Source organism: Sorex fumeus, unplaced genomic scaffold (genome assembly GCF_029834395.1).
Source record: "Sorex fumeus unplaced genomic scaffold, SorFum_2.1 ptg000002l, whole genome shotgun sequence".
Taxonomy (NCBI): Eukaryota; Metazoa; Chordata; class Mammalia; order Eulipotyphla; family Soricidae; genus Sorex; species Sorex fumeus.
In genome coordinates, this window is record NW_026606059.1 from 78,389,782 (window position 1) to 78,412,218 (window position 22,437).

A 22,437-nucleotide genomic window follows, 5' to 3' on the forward strand; every position below is an offset into this window, starting at 1 on the left:
AGAACTAGGGAGTAAGCCCTAAGCATTGCTGGCGTGGCCCCCAAACCAATAAAAAAGTCAAGACAACTGTATTTTGAATCTTTGCTGAGTGGAGATGTTTGAAAGCCCAGTGGACAGTCTCGTGGTTGACACAAGATTCCCTTTTGTCCCTAGATTGTTATTTGAGAGGGAATATGGGTGGGGATATAAGTTGGAGAAGTTGTGATAACTGGGACTCCAGTTGATTCCTGGAGCTTCCTGTAGATCCATCGCCTGCACGAACAAGGGAGTCTCTGGTGCCGGGTCTCCTTGGGCAAGCTGGAGTTCAGTGTGAGTTTTGAGGTCTGTTTCATCGTCTTTCAGTGTTTGCATTTTAATGGGGTGTGTGGTTATAGGCATGGGGAACTTCCTCTTTGGCACTGGCCACGGCCCCCCCCTTTAGCATCTCCTTTCCTTGCACTCAGAAGTGGCAGCCAGGACCCCTGTCCATATCCCTAGGGTCGCTGTGTGCTGCTGTCCCTATAGGCTCCATCCTGTAAGTGAACTTTGCTGGAGGAGCAGCCGTGGATTTGTGGCCCGGATTGGCCTTCCCGCCTTGGAGGACCTGTCAGTAGGGAGCAGCTGCCGGCTGACCCAGCCCCCCCCATACTTGCCTTTGCCCTTGCCAACTTTAGGTTTTTGCTTCTCTGGTCTATTAGTCATTGGCCACTTTGCAGTCTGATGTCCAGCTTCCAAGATTGTGGACGTTCCCTACTTGGATCCTCTGGCTGCCCCTTTCTTCCTCAAGCCTGTAACTTAAAAATACACTTGTTGTCATGTTAGGGAGTCGCAGGTGTTAGGGGACATGCTGTCCCCTTTGGGAATCCAGCTAGGGCACTGCCTGTAGCTGTGCACATGGTGGTCTACCACTTGAGCTGTGTCCCCAGGCCCGAGAGACATAGTGTCACTGGAAAACTCTATCCCAGAAAGTGATTTCTGAGTACTCAGAGTGGACAATAAACTGACTGGCTGTTTGAAACCACGTCGAACGTTGATCCCAGTTTTGTTGGCTGGAGCCTGACCAGGAGCTATAATGGTTGGGTTCTGGTGAAGCCCTGCTGCTTGACCTGTCCAAGGCTGTCTTGTCCCTGCCCAGGGTGTAGCGAGAAGAGAGGAGGATGCAAGCTGAGACATGCCAAATTGAGGACAGCGTTCTGTGTTAACACTCTCAAAGGCCAGTTTCTTAGAGAGTACTCACAGTCCTTAGGAAAGAGAATTGAGTGTTTACATATTTAAATGCTTTAAAACTCACCTTTCCTTTTAATTAAATATTGATAACATGTTTGGGCTGGAGCGATAGCACAGCGGTAGGGCGTTTGCCTTGCGCGCAGCCAACATGGCCGATCTGAGTTCGATTCCTCCGCCCCTCTCGGAGAGCCTGGCGAGCTACCCATGATGTATTCGATATGCCAAACACAGTAACAACAAAGTCTCCAATGGAGATGTTACTGGGCCCGCTCGAGCAAATCAATGAACAACGGGAGGACCGTGACCGAATAACGTATGTTTGGGGTTCTTCTCCCCATCTCCCCCAACCCCACAAGTCATAGCAAAATGAGAAGTTGGAACTTTATGTTTCTTAGAATTTGAAGGAAGTTTTTTATTAAGTCTAGAACTTGCATAGGTAACATGCTTTAAACTCCTTTAAGAGTTGGCAGCTTTGCGTTTTAATCTTTCTGTGTATTCTTTACATTACAAATCCACCTGTCCTGTTTTATATTTCTGAATATTTTCAGCTTCTTTACTTATAATCAATTTGAGATATATTTATATTAAATAATTTTGAGTTCTACATAATTTTCACCTCTTCACAAGTTATTTTTAAATTTGTTATTCATCCACATTCATTGTATTCTTTGCTAATTTTTCAAATTTATACAGTAGATCAGCAATAAAATTATTTATTTCTACATGTTAAAAAAAAGAGTTGGCAGCTTTGGGACTGGAGAGATAGTACAGGAGGTCAGTAAGATCTTGTATGCAGGTACCACATTTGGTGCCCTGAGCTCCCACACATTGATGAGGCCCACCTGGTTGGTTCCCCTTCCAAGTACTGGCCTTATTCCTGCATCTGCCTGAATTGCCAGCTGCCCAGAGGAGCCGTCATATTTGTCCTTGGAGTTGTCAGTTCTCTATGGTTTTTGCTTGGTATGTTTTTGAGGTTATAGAATTACGAGCATTCAAAGTCATAAATATTAAACGTTCTTGGTATTCCTTTCATTGTTAAAGGCTCTCTTTATACCTAATTTTATTCTTCTCGCTCATTGATGTTTAATATCTGCGACCAGCGTATCTTGATGACTTGCTGTCTGAACTATACTTTTTCTGATTTTATTTTTTTCTGTTTTGTTGCTTTTTCTTCTGCTAGTTTTCTCCATTCCCTCCCTCATTTCTTCCTCTTGTTAACTTGGAAGCCATGATTCAGATTCTTGTGCTTTCATCCGATGATAGTTACCTGTGAGTTCTTTCAAAACCTGCGTTGTCTCGCAAAAGTTTTAAGGATGCACATGGCCCAGGTACCTAATCCAAGGGGAAGCACCCCCAGCCCCTTCCTGTTCGTTATTGAGGACATACTCTTACTGCTCTGCTCGCCTTGGTTGTCCTTGCAGTCATTCTCACTGGGGTGTGGGGTGGAGTTCCCCAGTGGGGTGCCTCACTCCGGCTGTGGGTGGGGTGCTTTTCCAGCTCCCTCCCGGTTTTCTGGGGGAAGCCGCTCCTGGGTGGTGCTCAGGGACCCTTGTGGAGCCAAGGACTAAACTTGGGGCGCTGGTGGGTGAGGGACATGCTTCGGCCCTGATTCCCCGCCTCCCCCCGTGCCTGTTTTCTGATCCCTCCCCCCTGCCTGGTTTTTAGCTTCTTTCTCCTCGGCAGGTGTTGTCTGTCTGTGCTTCATTTTGTCCTTTGTTTTTCCTTCTACACATGTGGTTCATGACTCTCAGTTTGGGTTGAGGCACGCTTTTCTCTGAGTGAGTTCCCTGCACGCTTGCCAGCCCTCTTCTGTGCTCTGTCCCTCCGTTCCAGTGTCACTTGCTGGACTCTGGATGGCTTTAGGTGGGAAGGAGAGAAGGGGCCGGGCCCAGATGGACTGTTGGCCTTCTCTCATCCCCTTGGGACGAGTCCCGGGGTTTGGAGAAGGAATTCCGTGACCCTTTGGGTCAGAGCTGAGCGGGGTCTCGGTGTGCCTCGGAAGCAGGAGGGCTGCTGTCCCTGTGGCCAAGCAGTGCCTGAGTTCGCAGGTGTTTCTGGTAGCAGCTCTTGCGCAGTACCAGGGAGGCCACGAACTTGGTAGCACCCGGGGCTGTGAGATCTCCACCTGAGTACAAGGCTAAGTGAATGGGGACATGAGTCCAATTTGAGGACAGGAATTCAGGGCTGGTGGTGAGCTCGGCAGGTTTCCTTCAGATCCTAGGTGGGGTTTTGTAGTCACAGTGTGGGGAAGCACCCCGATTTTAGCTTTGGAGCCTGGCTGGAATGAGAGCTGTCCTCTCCGTAATGCCGCTCCGCAAGTTGGAGGTGCCATGTGTTGGGCTAGGTATTTCTTGTAAGACCACAAAGACTTGGGAGCATTTGTTTCTGGATCCCTGTAGACTGAATGTGGGAGGTAGGCTTTTGTGTTGCTGGAGGAGTTCTTTCATGTTCCAGGGGATAAAAAAATAGAAGGGGATGGGTCCAGGCCCCAAGTCTGACTCTGGTGCTTTAGTTTGGAGACTGTTTGACTTCTTTGGGTTAGATCCCTAAATCAGACCTATAAAAAGGCTCCTGGATTAGAGACCCAAAGTTAGGCTCTGACTTAGTCGGTGCAGATTTCAAAGGAGCCGGACCTCCCTGGGCAGGTCTGTGAGAGTGATCAGGGCTCAGGAGGGGAGCCGCTGCCCAGTAATGGACAGCAAGGCCTCCTGGGCCTGGGGAAGGAGGCCCACGGTGCTTCCTTGCTGTTTTCTGAAAGTCGATGATTCAGGTTCATAGTTAATGGTCTTTCATTTTTCTCACATAAAGGGAAAAAGGCGCTTGCAGCCATAGTATTGGGTTTTGAAAATTTTCTGCTGTAGTTTAGCCTGCATTTTTCACAATATCATTTAAGGCCAGGTGGGAAGATTCATGCTCACTTTAAACAAACAAAATCCGCAGTAACAAAACAATAAGAATATCAGAGGAATTGTGTTCAGGTAGAGGGTTGGTGGGGAAGGTGCTTGTCACCAGGGAGTTCTGTGGGGGTATACTCCCTGGGGTGCCAGGATAGAGTCTTGTTGGGGATGAGGGCAGGGGGGAGCAGGGCTTAGCTCCCAAATGCCAGTGGACTTTATGTCCCTAAGACCTTCCCAGATGGAAGATGCTCCTGTGTTCCGCATAAGGGAACAGGACATCCAGTGTCCACGGGGTTCTTTATTGTCTGGAGTGCAGGCGCTTGGCATGTGCATTTCTAAGAGGTGCTGTCGGATGTACCTTCTTCAGAACTCGGAGTTGGGTTATTACTGGGTCCCTAAATGGATCGCTGCTTTTGTCCTTTCTGTTTGTAGACAGTGATTTCCAAAATTGGCTCAGCACTTCGGGGGGGTTAGAATTTTTTCCCTTTGTTTTGGGGTGATGCTGGGGATTGTACCCAGGGCCTTACACATGAAAGGCAAGCATTCCCTGGCCCTAGAATTTTGTTTCTGGGTCCCAGGTGCTCAGGGTCTCCTCCCTGGTGGATGGCTCTGGGGTTGCTCTTGGTGCTGGGCATTGAGCCCAGGCCTCCCACATGCCAAGCGTGTGTGGCAGCCCTCTGCGCTATCTCCCTGTTTCCCTAGGCTTTCATATTTATTTATTTATGCTTTTTGGGTCACACCTGGCGATGTACAGAGGTTACTCCTGGCTCATGCACTCAGGAATTACTCCTGGCAGTGCTCGGGGAACCATATTGGATGCTGGGAATCGAACCCGGGTCGGCCGCGTGCAAGGCAAACACCCCACCCTCTGTGCCATCACCCCAGCCCGGTTTTTAGTGTTGAGTATGACATTGTTCTACCTTAGCTTGTAGCTCAGAATGAAAAAAAATGTTTTTTTTTTTTTTCAGTAGCCTTGCTTGGAGTGACCCTGGGTGAACCCCACCCCTGCTGGGCCTTGAACAGCTTGTCTGAATCCCACTGACAGTGGCTCCCCATGAGCACCTCTGGGATGACCCCCCCTCAAAAAAAAACCCAAAATAACTTCCATGGAAAAGTGAACATTGGCTTCCCAGTTCCAATTCCAGCTACCTCAGTCCTTTCCTCAGTGGCTTGTGTTGGTCCTTCAGAGGCATCACGTTCTGTGCGCGCATCATTGGCCAGGCTGGCCTTTGGAGGTTCTGATTTAGGACTGGGTGGGGCTGACGACTCTGTTTCACATCGTTCCCCGGAGATGGCTGTGGGTGCCAGAGGAAGGTACTGCTGTTTTCCACTGTGCTTCTGTTTCCTAAGGCCGCTCTGAAATGGACCGGGCAGCCGCCCTTGGGGCAGAGGAGGAGATGAGAGCGGAGCTGGGAAATAGCTAGCTCTCGCTTGTGCTCTGTCTTTTCAGGGTGGAGCTGGGTGTACCCAGGACCAGACTGGCACTCCTTTTGCCCTTTGGGGGCTGGGGGTCTTGAAGTTGGCCATGCTCAGAGCTTACTCCTGGCTCTACTCAGGGACTGTATGGGATGCTGACACCTTACTTGCTGTACTATCTCTTTGGCCTTAAGTTTGTCTTTTTACAACTACATGCTGATGACTGGTGATCAAACTGAAAAGCCACAAAACTTAAAATACAGGTACACATATCCAGGTATTCCTATTTGTTACGGTTTTGTTTGGGGGCTACGTGCTCATAGGTCACCCCTGCATAGCTTTAGGGTCCCCATGTAGTATCTGGATTGAATTTGGCTTTGTGCAAGGCAAGTGCCTTGACCCTTGTTGTCTCTCGGCTCCAGGTGTTCCTGTTTTTGTGCAGAGTCAGATAGTGGAGTACTCGAATGCAGGGTCAGCTGAGAGATCACTGAGGGTCCCACTGTTCCTCGGTGGTCCCCGGACTACTCAGGGGCTCTTCTTTGCTGTTTTACTCTCTGGAGCCCCCTCACTTCCCTTTGTTTGATATTCTAGGAATACACTTTGACCTCACACCAGTTCTGATGATAGCATTGGTCTCGAGTCAGAAAGACTAGTTGGGGAGACTGGGAGAGCATTCCAGACTCTCAGATACTGCTGAGGTTCCTGTCTGTCTGCTGAACTCTTTCTGGGCATGACTCACAAAGTTCCCCAATTCCTCCTTATGTTGCAGGGCCATTGAAATGGACTAGAGCCTTGAGGGGCTGATTTGCAGAACTGCATTCCTTTGCTGTGCCTTATAAAAACCTATGCCCATAATATGGATCAAAGAGCAGAATGCCTGAACATCTCTAAAACCCACACTGGGGAGAACTGGACGGGATGCCTACCTTTGGGGGGGGGGGGTGTGGGCCATGCGACTGAGGCAGGTGCTGTGTCCATTCTTCCATTACCTACCTGTGAGCGGTTGCTCAGAAATGAAACGGAGTCGGGTGCCCAGTTGGGGGTGGGCGGGTGAATAAAGCCAGGGTTTTGTTTTCCTGGAGTGTTTTGGGCAATGACAGAGACAAAGACCACAGTCCCAGAGTAAGAAGTGCCAGGGAGGAAGAATACTGTATGTGGAATGGTGCTCCCTTGGGTGGTGGTCCAAGTTTCTTGTAGATTCTGTCATTGAGGGAGGGCTTGAAGCTAGCTCTGCAGTAGGTAGTGGGGTGTATACCTCTCGGCCAACGCCTGTACCAGGCAAAAATACCTTTTTGGGGACTTCTGATTCCCTCATTGGGCATATGGGGTGCTGAGAGGGAGTTGAGTGAGATGGAGGCAGAGGAGGCCAGAAACGCAGGACTCTCTGTGACATGAAAACAAGTGCAAGAAAGTTGGGGCAAGGGGCCCTGACTTAGCTGGTACTCCTTACCCTTGGGGCCAGCCCCAGATTCCCCCTATCCCGGTTGAGTCTGCTGTCTGGCTGGCCTGCTCTCCTAGGGTGCAGAGGAGCATTGAACTGTCATTAGTGAGCACTGAAGTGTGGGCTCTGTCTGAGATGCATGACAAAATGACCTTGAGCCCTAGGAGCACCGGCAGATCAGCACTGGTGTCTTGTTTCCAAGCTCCAGGGTTCTTCCCCACCATATCAGGCTGCCCTCTGGGTACAAGTGGTCCCTGTGTCCAGGATGCGGGGTTGGGAGAAGACCATTCTAGATCAGGGGAGCTGTCCTTTCTCGCCTTTGATGTGCAAGGCAGCAGGAAGCCACCCTATCTATGATTTTGGTCACAGCAGCGCTCCTCAAGCAAGGGATCTAAAGCTGCCTGTTCAGGCACAGAGCTGCCTCCTGCTCCTGTGCCCGGGAAATCAGATGTCGGCACAGCATCTTTGTTTCGGCGCCGTCTCAAGGGCGAGGGAGCATTTATGCCATGGGGCAACATTTAGACCAGGAAGTAAGACCTTTTAATTTTCTTACTAAATCAAAATTGGGTTTCTGATGATGTTGCATGCAGATATTCAGAATGTGGATATGACCTAAGGGTGAAGAAAGCCAAAACTTTTCTTCTGAAATCTTAGCTATCCCCCCCCCCCCCCCATTTTTGATGGCACAGTGCTTGATTTTAACCCAGGTGCTCCTGCAAGCTACCAAGAGTATCTCGCCCGCATGGCAAAGCCTGGCAAGCTACCCGTGACGTATTCAATATGCCAAACACAATAACAACAAGTCTCAAGATGGAGACGTTACTGGGCCTGCTTGAGCAAATCGATGAACAACGGGAGGACAGTGCTACAGTGGTCCTGGCAGTGCATGAGTGCTTGCTGGTCCTGGGTGCCAGACCTTTTGATCTGGAGCTCAGGGGGTTTTCCTATCCTGTTGACAGTTTGATTCTTCTTCGTGTGAATAGTCCTACTGTTTTGAAAGTGCAACCCAAGATGCACTAATTCATCAGGAAGAAAGTGTAAACCCCATGTCTATTCCTACCACATTTCTTCTGGGTTTTGGTTTTTGGGCTACACTTGGTGGTGTTCAAGGGTTACTCCTGGCTCCAAGGAGTTATTCTGGTAGTGCTTGCTAAATCCTATGGGATACCTGGGGTTTGCTGCCTACCCTATGGGAATTCAGGTTTGCTGCGTTCAGGGCATGCAACCTACCCACTGTACTATCTCTCTGGCTCCTGCTACCACATTTCTTCTTGTCCATTTGGCATGTGTATTTCCCTTTTCCTGTTTTGAATGGAACTGAAAATAACATGGTTGGTTTGGCTTCAAGGAAAATGACTCATTTCGTTGTGTTCGGCATTTAGTTTCTCACTGATGTATCTATCTTTGAAGTAAGTGACACAGGAGTTTGGGATTTTGTTTTCTTTTCATTTTGTTGTGTTGTGGGTAGGGGATTGGGTGTGTGCTAGGGGCCACTTCCAGTGACAGTCTGCCAACCTGCACCAAGAGTTCTTAGGCTCACTGGTGCCGGTGATCCAACTTGGGGCCTCACCAAATATGCATGGAATGTACTCTAGCCTTTTGAATATCTCCCAGACCCTTTCTTCTCGTGCTATTAAGAAGAATGGTTTTTCTCCTAGGACACTGTTTTAAGAGTTTTAAATCATAATACTTTCCACATCAGGGAAAGATATGTTTGAAAGTGTTGTGTCATTGTTTTTGCTCTATTGGTAGTTTCTCAATCACATGACTATTATCATCTTAGCTTTGTAGAACGCTTTTGTTTGGGCTACTTGGATGGTCTCTGGTACCCTGGCCTTTTGTTCAAGAGTGAATGGAGAAGGTTTGCCCTATGTTCAGGACCACATATGGCCCTGAGCATAGGGCAGACTCTGGCTCGAATCAGAATCTACCCTTACAACGATCTCTCTTGTCCAGTTTTGTAGAAATCTTTAGTTTCAAGTGAAAATTGGGCGGGGGGGGGGGGGAATGGGGGGGGGGAAGATCATAGAATTTACCATTTGAAAAAGCCTGTAACATTTTACACATGTACAATATGTTTTTTTAACTTCTTTTATTCTTAAATGTAGCTTGAAGGTGTACCATTTATTGAAGGTAAAATGGACACATTCTATAAATGGGCATTTGTCCTTTCCCTGAACATAAAATATTGTATAACTGCCAATAACTGGTCGTTTGGGGAGCTGACAGATGGGTATTCTCTCTATAGAAGCCATCATTTCAGTGGTTGTGGGTCATTGGAGAGTAAAGGCAGATTTTTTTTTTTTAACTTGGCATCATTTATTTTGGGTAGGCCAAAAGTGAGAGGAGTCAGGCTATTTCAGAGATTGTCAAGTCAAATCTGTGGAAGGAAGTGTGTCTTAGACTTATGTCTGATAAGGCACATTCATCTTTGGTGGGGGTTGGCGTATGAGCTGCAGTTTGAGGACTGAGGAGCACTCCTGAGGCTGAGAGGAGCACTCCTGCATGGTCATCACAAATCCTGATGCTGGCAGTGCTCAACTGGCAGAAGTTCTCTTGCTCAGTACCATTTTGGAGAGAAAGTAGAAATCTGGATCCTTTGTGTAATCTTCTCCATTTTCAGTGTTGGCTAAGAATCTCTGAGAACCTCTGAAAATTAAATGCCCAGGGACTCAGTAGCAGTTTTCTGTCTGCAGGCTTTCTGTTGGTGACAGCTCCTTAAAGCCCTCCTTGCCTTTCTTTGCAAGGAGTCTTGGAGGCTCTTTCCTGCCTTTGCCCTTCCTGCTGGAAGCCATACTCAGATCTTCAGGAAGGTTTCTGTCTCTCACCAAAATGAGCTTGCTGCTGCCCTGGGCCATTTCTCCATCCAGGCCCACGTGGGGAAGTGGTTTCATCAGTGTGCGGATGGGTGTGAAATTTCTAGGTGTGAAAGCCAGGTTCACTTGGTAGCCCACTTTTAGGAAGCCGTCTCATTGAGATTTGGTTGTAGTACCAAAAAGGATCCTTTTGGGGGCTGGAGCAATAGCACAGCAGGTAGGGCATTTGCCTTGCATGCAGCCAACCAGGGTTCGATTCCCAGCATCCCATATGGTCCCCCGAGCTCCACCAGGAGTAATTCCTGAGTGCAGAGCCAGGAGTAGCCCCTGGGCATTGTCGGGTGTGACCTAAAAAGCAAAAAAAAAAAAAAAACCAAAAAACAAAACAAAACAAAAAAACAAAAGAAATCCTTTTGCTTAAAAGTATGCAATAAGGAGCTTATTTTGGACTTTTATGGCTGTTCCAGTTGAATGGTTCTTTTTTCTGACCATTTGCTTTTCTTCAGAAACTTCAACCAAAATAATATACTGTGACGTATTCCTTGGATGTTAAAATTTAGTATCTGAGACTGGCTGTTGTCTACGCCACTTTGTAATAAGGTCTGCAAAAATGTAGAAAATCTTCAGGCTCAAATATTTGGGGAGGAGAATTGTTCTTTTTCCTGAGGTAATTTCTGGCAGTATGTGATGAACTTGTTACTTATTTTTATCCACGGATGTAACCTACATAAAAGCTTTTGGGGTCTAATTTTTAGGTGTGTTCTAAGGCCCCCGTGGTCTGTTCACGGTCTGCAGAGAGTAGCCCGGGAAGTGGGTAGCACTCAGTCCCCAGCCCCACCCCACCATGCTCCCTGTCAGAGAACCGGAAGGGAAGGCTCTCTGAGGCCTCAAGTCTAGCCCGTGGCACCATTTGTCCTGTTGGCCTTTACAGGTCCCCTCAGCTGTGTTTTTGTCTCCATTGATGACCTGAGAACAATTAAGGAAACAGGTGGGGAGCTTTTCCTCAGTGAGGCCTGTGCATGTTTGGAGATGACGGCGTTGCAGTTTCGCCTTGGGAGTGAGATGTGCCGTGACTTACCTCCTGCCTCTGATCACCTGTCCTCATGACATTGTGCATGGTCATTCTGTGAAGTCTTGGGGAAACACGTTATTGGGGTCCAGTTTGCACAAAATGGTTCAGAATGACTTTCAAAAGACAGAGAGAGACCAGAAGATCCAGATTCTGAGAACAGAATGTCTTGAGTCCATTTTGTGACTTCCACTGAGAGGAAGTCTGGAGAGCCGCTGCAGCGCCCCAAGAGACATTTGGTTCTTCTGCCCTGTATTTGAGACCCCAAAGAAGGGTACTCCGTGGGCTGGACTATAGGGAAGGCAGCTGGTGCCATTCCAGGTTGCCCTCTAGGGCATCACCAAGCACAGCTTTTGCTCCCAGCCAGAGCAGGGAAAGTTGGTGGCCACAGTCCGTGGCCAGGCCAGGTGCAGTTCTTGTAGAGGTCTGTATTGTGAGAGAGCAGGAAAGTGGACAGTGCTCTGGGTGCGGTTTCATTGCTCAAGTTCCAGGTTTGAAGCGTTTGCTTTTGGAGGAGTATTAGAAGTAGTCCGACACCATTTCTTTCCCAACCAGAAAAACTGGCTGGCACAGATTTCTAATGTACTGAAGCTGTGTTTTGGCAATGCATGCTTTCTCTGATTTGGATGACAAGAGGTGAGCTTAGTTTTTTTCTCTGGGAGCCGGAGAGGAATGGGGAGTTAAGGCACATGCCTTCCGTGTGGCAGACCCTGGTTTGTTCCTTGGGCATCGCTGGGTACAGCCTGTGAGGACCCTGAGCACTGTCAGGATGGTCTGGGTAAATCCTGGCCCCACAGGACCTGAGCAGCAGCACCTCCTTGTCCCAGGGAATTGCACTGCTGCTCCGGATGACAGAATCCCTGGTGGCCTCCAGGCCTCTGAACTATCTGCTAGGGGCGACAGTGTCCTCATCTTTTTCCTGTGACTGTTGACTCTCTGTATGGGTCATTGATCCCTTTTGCTCCAGAATAAAATTGTGATGTGTAAAAATCCTGCTCCATGAATGGATGCCTGGAGGTGGGCATGTTTGCTGAGTGGTGTGTTGCTCCGTGTTTTCTTTGACTGGTCTCTGCTAATAAGTTGCAGGAGTTCCCATCCTAAAAGAAACACGGTCTTGCTTCCTTGCTTGTGCTGAATTTCAGTTTGACGAGGAAGACATGGAAGTTAATTTTGCTGAGGTGAAGATCAAGAATAGTTCCTGCCCCAGAAATAGATTGTATATAAGTAATGGTGCCCATCTTCCACTCTCGGGACTTGATCTAAAGACGTGAAAGAATGGCGAAACCTGCTAAGTTTTGTCTTTGAATCCAGCTCATACACAGAACACGCATGGTTAGAATGTGTCAGTGAAGGTCCCGAACAGAGCAGAGGGGTAGAGTAAGGAGCGGCTGGGGAAAGGACTCTGAGGAGGGAACCCCAAGGCACTTTCTGATAGACAGACTGGAACGAGATGGGAGGAAATGCATTGGCCGCTCGCTCCCTCCCGCCTCCATGCAGGGGGGTGTGCCTGGTGAGTGAGGGTCGGACATCGGGGCTTTCTCTGTCCTCTCAGGAACTGATGGATGCTTACACTCTTTTAGTTTAGAAGTTTGCTGGAAAACTGGTTGGATTTCACTCGGTGAGCACCTGACTGGAAGTGTAGTGTGTGATAGCATCTGTGCTAAAGAATCAAGACAGCGGAAGAGCCTGCACCCAGGGCTGTGCGAGTGCCGGGTCCGTGAGAAGAAGAATTCTCCTCGTCATTAGGATTTGTGGAGACGAGAGAGAAATGGCAGGGGATTTCAGGGACAGCAGTGAAATATGTTGTCAAGCAAGTATTGTTAATACTTTTATTTTCCTCACTCCGTTAACATCCAGCTTGCAGTTACATTTTCTTGGCACTTAAGAAAAAATTCCATACTCCGAGTCTGTAGAATTGATCTAAAAATTTAGAGGAATAAAATAGGTTATTGAATTTGAATATGGGATAAATCTTTGGCGTTGAGAATTGTCAGAAGCTTATTGCAAACCTATATGTAGTGCATTATGGCTGACTTACACAGGCTTTCCCGTTTGTCCTGAATGAGATTTAAATTCTGAGTTATGGGGTTATTTTGCAATGTTAAGCTGTGCTTTTAAAATAGTTTTCCATTACAGCCCCATGTAAAGATTTATTCTGAAATGTAATTTGGGAGCTTCTAGGATACTTTTTGTTTTAAAGACAGGGAAAACTTCTGCTAGTATTAACTTTGAGAGGATATATGATATATAACTAAGTATTGTGAGCTTTTGGAGGAAGTAGTTGAGTACAAAATAATTACGTAGACACAGTATCTTAGTAAATTTAAATGACTGATCACTGGCCTGCAGTGATGCTGTGAATTGCCTGTCTGCTGAGGAATTTACAATAGGGAGGAACTAAATATACTTGTTTTATAGTTGACATGGATTTTGCTCAGGCTTGTGATTATTTGGGATCTATGGAAACTAAAGTTAAGGTACTTGTTCAGTCATAATAACTGCCTTAAAATTTGAAAAAATGTTATATTTTGTATACATTTTTGGGAATTAATTTAAAACATTAAAAATACTGATGTTTGGCAAACAGCTCTCAGTATTCATTTAGTATTAGTTTATACATTACGATTCAGATGGGTCCGATGAAATTGAACAATCCTGATTTCACGAGAGAATTAAATGTATAGCCTCCTGATAGATTGGCCTTTACTCAGAAGAATGTCAGTTATTTAGTTTTGATTTTTGAGCCACGTCTGGCCATGCCCAGGGCTTAATCCTGGCTCAAGGATCACTCTTGGCTGGGACAAAGGGGCCCATATAGGGTGCCAGGGATTGAACCCAAATCTGTTGCGTGAAGGCAAGTGTCCTGCCCTTCATTCCAGCCCCAGTGTCATTTTTTTTAAGACTAGGAAATTTGGTGATGGAAGAAATCATTCTCCCTGTGCCCTTAGTAACCTGAACTTAACTGTTGGGATCTTGAGGTCTTAAATTTACATCCTATCTTTCTGATAACCTGAAAACTTACTTACACTTATAATTGTTAGTCTGTTTGGAGTGATAGTGGGAACCATGGAGCTGCCCTTTATTTCTTTAGTCTCCTTTACTCTCCAGCTTTGAGGACTCATCGGCTCCTTCAGCACTCCCCAGTGAGTGCCCCGAGATGGGCCGGGTCAGGATAGGAGATTTGGTTATAGATATGAGCAGTCGTGTCCTGGGAAGCATCCAGGAGACCAAATGTGGGGCTCTGTGAACAGGCAGTGGCGCGAAGGCTGCCCTGGGACCAGCCTTCAGTGGTTTCTGTTCTCCACAGCTGGGTTGGGCTTGTGCCCAGCCTGCCAGTGAGCATGCGGCATTTGGTGGGCAGTTGGATTCTCGGCAACCACGCGGACACTAATTTGTTTATGAAAGTAAATGACCGTGTGTTTTATGAGAGTCAGGTCGCATCTGATGGCTGCTGACCTTTGGGAGTGAGAATTAAGCTTCTAGTGAGTTTGTACTATTGGGGAGAGAACTGGACTGTGGCATCATTGGGAAGTTATTCTTGCTTAGTCCTGTGTGTGATCAACATTGCCAGTGTTACGTTGGATCCTCGGTATTGATCAGAGGATAGAATTTGAAGGGGATAGTCAGTGGAGGGACAGCGGGCCCCTCCCGGAACCTTGTTCCGGAATATTTATGGTATTGGACCTCTGAGTCCCAAATTGACTGTCGGGTATGATTTATGGGGAGCATGTGCACTGTTTTCATCTGGTGGGACAAATGTTTGCAGTTTGATTTTTGTCTAGAGAAACTTAATGGAAGTTTCTATTTCACTTCATGTCCTAACTTTTCTATTGCTTTCTAAAACCTTCAGTTTATTTTTAAATGGTCATTTCTGAAAATGTTTCAAAAGACCAGGCATTTGTTTTTGCTTACTTTAATGGACTTGAACTCTTAAAATCACTGTCTTTTGTGTACCCTTGTATTAATGGCTTCCTTACGCTGACAAAAGCACGTATGAGGATTACAATCTCTGGCAAACTTAATGCAGTTTCCTTGAGGACTGGTAATGCCAGAATGGCTAACGAGGAGTGTGTGGTTGTGCGCCCTTTGATATCTGCCTCGGCCTATTTCAGGCTCCTTGAAAAGCTGGGCCGCATGTGGGGGGGGGGTCACCTTGTCTACAGGTATGAACGTGGAGTGTTGGACTGGTGCTGTCACATGTCCATAAGGCTCCCCAGGGAGCTCCAGACTCTGCCTCAATGTCGTTGAGGTTTGGGGACTTTCTCTGCCCCTTTATCGTAAATTCCTCTTCTGTTCCTCATCTGGGAAGGGTGAGAGCCGGGGACCTACATCTTCAGCACTCAGGAGCTACTCCTGACTTGGTGCTTGAGGGAGTGCTCCTAGTGGTGCAGGGAACGGAACCTGGGCCTCTGCGGGCAAAGGCTGTGCGCTCTGGCCTCTGACCGTGGGGGCTGGCTCCCCGGACAAGAGCATCTCGGCATGGGGATGGCGTGGCATGGTGCTGGAACGGTGGATTCTGCTGGGCAGAGGTTCCGGTGTCACTTCTGTGGGCGCTTTTGCTCCATACACGCCGGAGCCACTTTCCTTCCCCATCTGCTGGGTCATGATGGAAGCAGCAATGAGTGTGGATGGTGTTGACGGTGTGCTGAGCGAAGGCCGGAAATTCGAGTTGAGCTCACTTGTGATCTTTGGAGGGCTAAATTTATTATTGTTGTCGTTGTTACTATTATTTCCATAGCATATTTGGGGTACTGCTGTTAAAAATCTTAAAAGTAATGGTAGATACCTCTTGGAATTTTTTGCTTGCGAAGGATCTAAACGTGTTACTCATGTTTTGTTTCTGTTTTTTGTTTTTAAAGGTTACGGGAAGTTTCAGAGAAACTGAACAAATATAATTTAAACAGGTAAGAGTTTAAGCTATTTTAAATTGCTGCACAGAGAATGCTTTTTCTTTATGAGAAAAGGCTCTGATTTGGCTATCTGCTCTTACGATTGTTTTCATGACTGGGGCCGCCTGGGCCAGGAGACCCTGGGGAGACCTGCTTCTCTGACAGGCCCAGGCCCCTTGCCCAGGCCCCTTGGAGAGAGCTGGCCGCGTGGGTCCGAGGGAATCACACCTCTTCTCACTAGTGTGAGGAAACCACTGTGAAGCTCACAGTTTTTTGTGAGTGTTGTACTCATCTGAATTCTAGTTTTTGCTCATACTTAAAGGGCATCCCAGAGGTGTGTGATGCATATATTGGTGGTCTCAGGTGTGAGGTCGGGGAGTGGGGGATACCTGGGATTGGACCCATGGCCTCATCCCTGAGACTGCTGAGCTGCATCCCCAAGCCCCAGAGTTAGTGTGTGTTCTGGGGATGAGGAGGTGCCCGGGATGGAACATGTACAGCATGCACTCAGCTCCTTGGGCTCTCTCCAGCCTCCAGGGTCCTCCTCTGGGTTTTTATTGTTTGGTTTTTGAGCCACATCCAGCAGTAACTCTGAGCTCAGTGATCACTACTGATGGGGGTGAGGGACCGTATATGGTACCTAAGATTGAACCCAAATTGGCTGTGTTCAGGGCACTTGCACCATCTCTCCAGCTTCCCAGTGTTGTTTTTTTAAAAGTTGGGTTCTAGTGGTAGGCTTTGTGTGTGTGTGTGTGTGTGTGTGTGTGTGTGTGTGTGTGTGTGTGTTCGTGTGTGTTCATTGAACCAAAATGAAAACAAAAACCAACCCTGAGCTGTATTTCTAAATTAAGAAAATACTTTCCTGGGCTCCCCACCAGGGATGGCAGCCAGGCCCTCCACCCCCACTGCCCCGCCCCGTAAGACCCCCTTTCAGCCTTGCCTTTCCTTCCCCAGCCACCCCCCTTTGAATGTGTTGGAGCAGGCCACCATCAAGCAGTGTGTCGTGGGACCGAATCATGCGGCTTTTCTTCTGGAGGTGAGTTGGGCAGGGTGAGGGAGAGATGTGAGAGGCAACAGCTCCTCGGGTTCTTGCTGCCGACAGGCCTGCATTTCCTTCCCGGCCACGGGAAATAGTCGTTTCTGATAGAGCTATTTCAGCGACCACTCAGTTCCGTTTACACGTTGTCTAAATTCTCTGGCTCAGAGAACACTTAAATGACCTACTGGAGTTTGAATAGTGAGAGAACAGACACTCCTGATCACCCAATCATGGTTCTATACTCGAAATCTGTTAGATCGAGATATTATCAGGAATACTTTTTACTGGCTTCATGAGAATGGGTGCAGAATACGTTTCTCCAAGTGAGCACCACTGGAGGGACCTTATTTCTGTTTTCTGAACTGACTGTGGTAGGTGTTCTCTCTCCGGGGTACAATCAAGACTCTCCACATTTTTACATTTTCCTTTGCTTTTACACTCCTCAATTTTCTCTACACATTCCTTACTGTGGAAATGTTTTGTTTTCTTTGTTTTTAGGATGGTAGAGTTTGCAGGATTGGCTTTTCAGTACAACCAGACAGATTGGAACTGGGGAAACCTGATAATAATGATGGGTAAGACATGATGTCCATTATCTAGCTCTGAGAAGACACTATTATCTCCTGTTTTGATTTTTGGCAAATCTCAAATTGAGAAAAAGTTGCAGACTCTTAAAAGACTTAAAATTCTGTAGTTTGGTCTACATATTTATTTAACCAGTGATGTGTGGCCGAGTACTTGCATTAAAAGAAGCAGAACAGAGTTGATGAGCACTGAAGAAACAGACTGCAAGGAAAATCTTATCCTCCCCTGCTAGCCAGCAGTAGGATGTTCTCAAATGCTCAGTGTTTTTCAAGTGAATGATTGGTGATGGCGTTCCCAGAAAGTACCCCTTCCAGAGAGAAATGCCCTGGTTGCATTGGGGATGTCAGAGCTGTTCCTGGATTAAAATGACTTCTTAGATCATGTTTTTCTTTAAATGTGTCCAAATCAAGTGATTAGAAAACGGCAGGGTCTTAAAAATGTTGGAATTTTATAAAATAAAAATGACTGCTAGCAAATGCACCAAGAGCTTCTGCTGGCCGCTTCTCAGGAAAGCACACTCATTTACGGACCTACCGGGCTGTTCATGGGTCTGAGAGGTCTCCGGCCTGGCAAGGACAGGCCCAGCTGTGGGCTTTGCTCCGGGATGTGCGTTTCTGTCGCAGTCCTCAGGGTGGCGCTCTTTTCGCCTCGAGCCCGGGACTGTGCTTGAGTGTTCTCCTCCTTGTCTTCCCTCAGGTCAAAGCTGAACAGCAACTCGGGGGCAGGGAGAACGTCCAGGCCCGGGAGGACAAGCGACTCCCCGTGGTTTCTCTCCGGCTCTGAGACTCTGGGCAGGCTGGCCGGCAATACCCTCGGGTGAGTTGCGAGCAGGCATGCCATCCACTGATGGGCGTACTTGGCGCCCTGGCTGGCAGTGACCCCTGCTTGGTGGGCAGGAACTAAGGAAGGGCGTCTGCTCTCCTCTCCACTGCAGCTCAGGTTCCTTCTGCTGGGGTAAAAATAGCCCACACAGGCCCATTACAATGAACCAGGGGCCTGACCTTTCAGAAGTGCCCAGTGTTTGCACGCCTTTTAACAGTCATTCAAGAATTTTGGTGGTCCTGTCCTCCTCCCTTGCGACTAAAAGATCAACCTTTAAAAAAAACATTTTTTTTTTTTGCCTTCAAATCTGGTTTATAAGGCATGTGACTAACTGGTATCTCCTTGAAGGTATTTTTACTTCTTAAGTGTGTAAAATACCCTTAAACTAGGTTTGTTTGTTTGGGAGACCACACCCAGCAGTGCTCAGGGCTGACTCCTGGCTCTGCACTCAGGAATCGCTCCTGATGGACCTCAGGGAGGAATCGCTCCTGATGGACCTCAGGGTCCATATGGGAAACTAGGAATCAAACTTGGGTCGGCTGTGTGCATGGCAAGTGTCCTACCTGCTGTACTATTTCTCTGGCTCTAAACTGAATATTTGACTTTTGTGTTTTAATCTCAGGTTGTTAGGCTGTCAGTGTAAAGATGTTTATACAAACTTTGAGACAAATAAGTTTGGCAAGTTTAATACCTTGACTTTTGAGTAGTCAAATTTTTTTGAATTAGCCAGTCAGTATTAGATAATGTCAGATCATTCCAGGCAGCACCTGGTCAAAGGCTGATCAGCTTAAATGGTTGAATAGAATATAGTTACTGCAGAGGAAGAAGTTTTTAAAGCATTTAAAGTATGTTGACAGTATGACTTCTTAATTAAAGTTAGACTTAATCATCAAGATTCCAAAATGCTTTACTTATCTTTTTTTTCTTTTTTTTCATTGGTGAAACACCATGAAGTACAGTTGTAGATCCACAAATTTTTGTGCTTGGGTCTTGACTATACAATGATCAAACACCTATCCCTCCACCAGTGCCCATTTCCACCACCATGGATAATATCCCTCCCACCCACATCCCCCCCCATCCCACCCTGCCTCATCTTTTTTGTTTTTATGTGGAATCCAGTTAATTTTGATGTTACAGGAAGGTCATTTCTTTCTTTGAGCGCACCTTTTAGTTCATTCTGTGCTGGAAATTTTAATAGGTAGTAGCTCTGGTCTTGATTAAAGCTCAGATGTTATCTGTGTGGTTTTATGATGAAGTGTATAATGAAGTCCTGGGGTACAGGTGCTTGTCTTGTATGCAGTTGACCAGGTTCCTTCCCTGGCGCTTCTTTTTCTGATGGGTGATGATGTGGAGCATCTTTTATTCCCTCATTTATTTTTTGTTTGTTTTTGTCTCTGTGGTTTTGGGGCCGCACCTGGTGGTGCTCAGGGATTACTCCTGGCTCTGTGCTCAGGGGACCATATGGGGTGCTAGGGGTTGAACCCAGGTCGACCTAGTGCAAGGCCTGTTCTTGTGATCCATGGGTCCTTACCCATTGTAATCTTTTTCCAGCCCATCAGTTTTTAATTTTTATGAAGCACAGTTAATTTTTTTCCTCTTGTTTTTGGGCCACCCCCAGCCCTGGGACTACTTTCAGCTCAGTGCAGAGATCCTGTTCCATTTAAGCATCAATCTTTCTTAGTTTTCTCTGGTTGTAATGGATTCCCAGACTTTTCCTTGTTGTGATCTCTGGACTCTGTAAACTAACCTACCAAGTATATGGACAAGACTTGACTTGTCTAGGTTCACTTTGCAGACTGTCAACTGTACCGTATTAGGTGGGGCTTCCTTAGTTGATTTGGAGTAACTGTGTAACTTGATTTATAATGGAATCAGAATTATAGAGATCAACTGGTAAGCAGTGTATAGTTGGAGCTGGTTTTCTCAGTATATTTGACTCAGGCTTAAAAATTATAGCTCACTAAAATCACAGGCTGAAAAACATCACTGCTTCCAGTTGTGTCCCTTATGCCCACCAGTAATCCTGCATTGGTGAGTGTGATAGCTCACACCCAGCGTGAGCTGGGACAGACAGTGGAATAGGCAGCTTCCCAGTTTGTTTGGGGAGTGATTGAGCAGGGAAACCTGGGGCCTGCAGTGATCCTGCCTGGCCAAGAAAGCAGGCCAGATGCTCTTTCAGCCACATGTCTCCATTAATCTCAGAGAGAGGTTGGTGGCCGTAGACGGCCAGTGGCAGCTGCGGTGGCCTGCATTTATGCAGCAGTGTTTGGGGAGGAGCGCTGAGTTCCCACGGGTTGGAGGTAGCACTTGCAGAAGGTCCAGTCTCTTCTTGGCTCTCCCTGATCTTGTCCTCACATATTTGTAAGGTCTGCTCAGGGCCGACGCATACTTGGATAGTATGTCACACCAGACTTCTCACTTCGTTTGCTGTGGGGTGGAAGTCCTCTGTGGACAGATCAAGCTATTCTTTTCATCTATGTTGGCTGTGTAATTTTTGTGCAAACCAAGACATTTTGTAGCAAAATTAATCATTAGACTCAAGTGATAAACTTAAGGTGACATTTTCTCAACAAATGGGCCAGTCATTCACCCTAATTCTATCCTTTAAGGTGATGGGTTTTTCCCGTTCTTGTGATCCATGGGTCCTGTTTTTCCTGTTTTCAAGTTACTATTTAAAAATACCAAGAGTAGGGGCTAGAGTTACAGTACAGCATGTAGGTTACTTACCTTGCATGTGGCCAACTGGGTTCAGGCCCTGGTTCCCCCTTATGGTCCTCCGAGACCCACCAGGAGGAATCCCTGAGCCGCCCGTGATGTATTCGATATGCCAGACACAGTAACAACAAAATCTCCAATGAAGACGTTACTGGGCCCGCTTGAGCAAATCGATGAACAACGGGAGGGCCTTTACTTTTTTTACTTTTACTTCAGTATAGTATTGAGTATATTCACGTTGTTGTGAAATAGATTGCCACCCCCCCGACCCCCTCATTTCCCCCCCTCCCCCCCCAGTTTTTAAGGGGTAGTTTGGGCCACATCTGGCAATGCTCAGGGCTTCCTTCTGGCTCTGAACTCTGGGGATCACTCCTGGCGGGTCTTAGGAAACCACACGGTGCTGGGAATCAGACCCAGGTCAACGTGTGCAAAGCATGGGCCCTGTTCCACTGGATTATATCTTTATCCCCTGCACAATTTTTTCATTCTGGGAAATTGAAATTTCATACCCATTCAGCAGCTCTCCTTTACCTCTCTCCCACTCAAACTGTCTTTGACATGGTCTCTAATGTAAGTGCAGTGAGTGCTGTTTTTTTGTGAGAGGGTTTTATTCTCTTTGCATAGTGCTTCAAGTGCTGTAATAGGACAGATTTCTTCTTCTTCTTCTTTTTTTTTAAGTGTTTTGGGAGCCACACCTAGTGGTACTTAGGGGTAAGTCCTGACTCAGCACTCAGGATTCACTCCTTGCGGGGCTGGGGAAATCATATGGGATGCAGGGGATCAAACCCTGATCAGCTGCATGCAAGGCAGGTGCCCTAGCCACTCACTGTACTATCACTCCAGCCCAGATGTCGTTTTTTTTTTTTTAAGGCTGTATAATATCCATGTGTGTGCGCACATGCGTGTTTGTCTGTGTTTGTGTTCATACACATCCTCTTTTTTCCCTTTTTTTGGTGATGCTCAGGGCTTACTCATGACTCTGTGTTCAGGAGTCATCATGGCAGGCTCAGGGGACCCTGTGGGATGCGGGGAATCTAACCCAGTTCAGCTGTGTGCAAGGCAAGCGTGCTGTGTCGCCCTGCACACGTCCTTTCTTTGTCCATTTGTCCTTGGATGGACATAGACATTGATTCCACCCAGGACTATGCGTACGGTGCTGCCTGAGCATTGTGTGTAAATCTTTCTTTGATATTCTGCTTTCAGTTATTTTGGGTTTAAAGGGGAAAAAAATTTCAAAATAATTCTTCTGGGTATATAGCAGAATTGCTATATAAATGTGGTATTGCTGGGTCTGTAGTCCTCTGATTTTTAATTTTGGAGGAACCTCTGGTACTTTAGTTGAATATAGGTACTCTGCATATATTTTGGATGTTAGTTAGCCCCTTGCAGATGTGTATTCTGCAAATGTTTTCTGCCGTTCCGTGGTTTGTGTATCATTCTTGCTATGTCCTTTGAGCACAGATGGCTGTAGGTTTGACATGATCTCATTGATCTGTCTTTGCTTAAGCTTTCATAGCCATGGGCTATACCAGGCTCGGT

At 47.0% G+C, this 22,437-nt stretch overlaps 1 protein-coding gene across 5 annotated transcripts in view; it reads left to right on the forward strand.

Annotated features, from left to right (window-relative positions):
- The window catches only part of UBR5 (ubiquitin protein ligase E3 component n-recognin 5), a 116,172-nt gene that overhangs the window by 17,560 nt on the left and 76,175 nt on the right, over positions 1-22,437 (forward strand). For all 5 annotated transcript variants that reach the window (XM_056113281.1, XM_056113287.1, XM_056113301.1 and 2 more), the window contains exons 2-5: positions 15,705-15,749; positions 16,689-16,770; positions 17,272-17,348; positions 18,055-18,174. In XM_056113281.1, the coding sequence (XP_055969256.1) occupies positions 15,705-15,749; positions 16,689-16,770; positions 17,272-17,348; positions 18,055-18,174 (324 nt within the window). The remainder of the gene's footprint in view (positions 1-15,704; positions 15,750-16,688; positions 16,771-17,271; positions 17,349-18,054; positions 18,175-22,437) is intronic.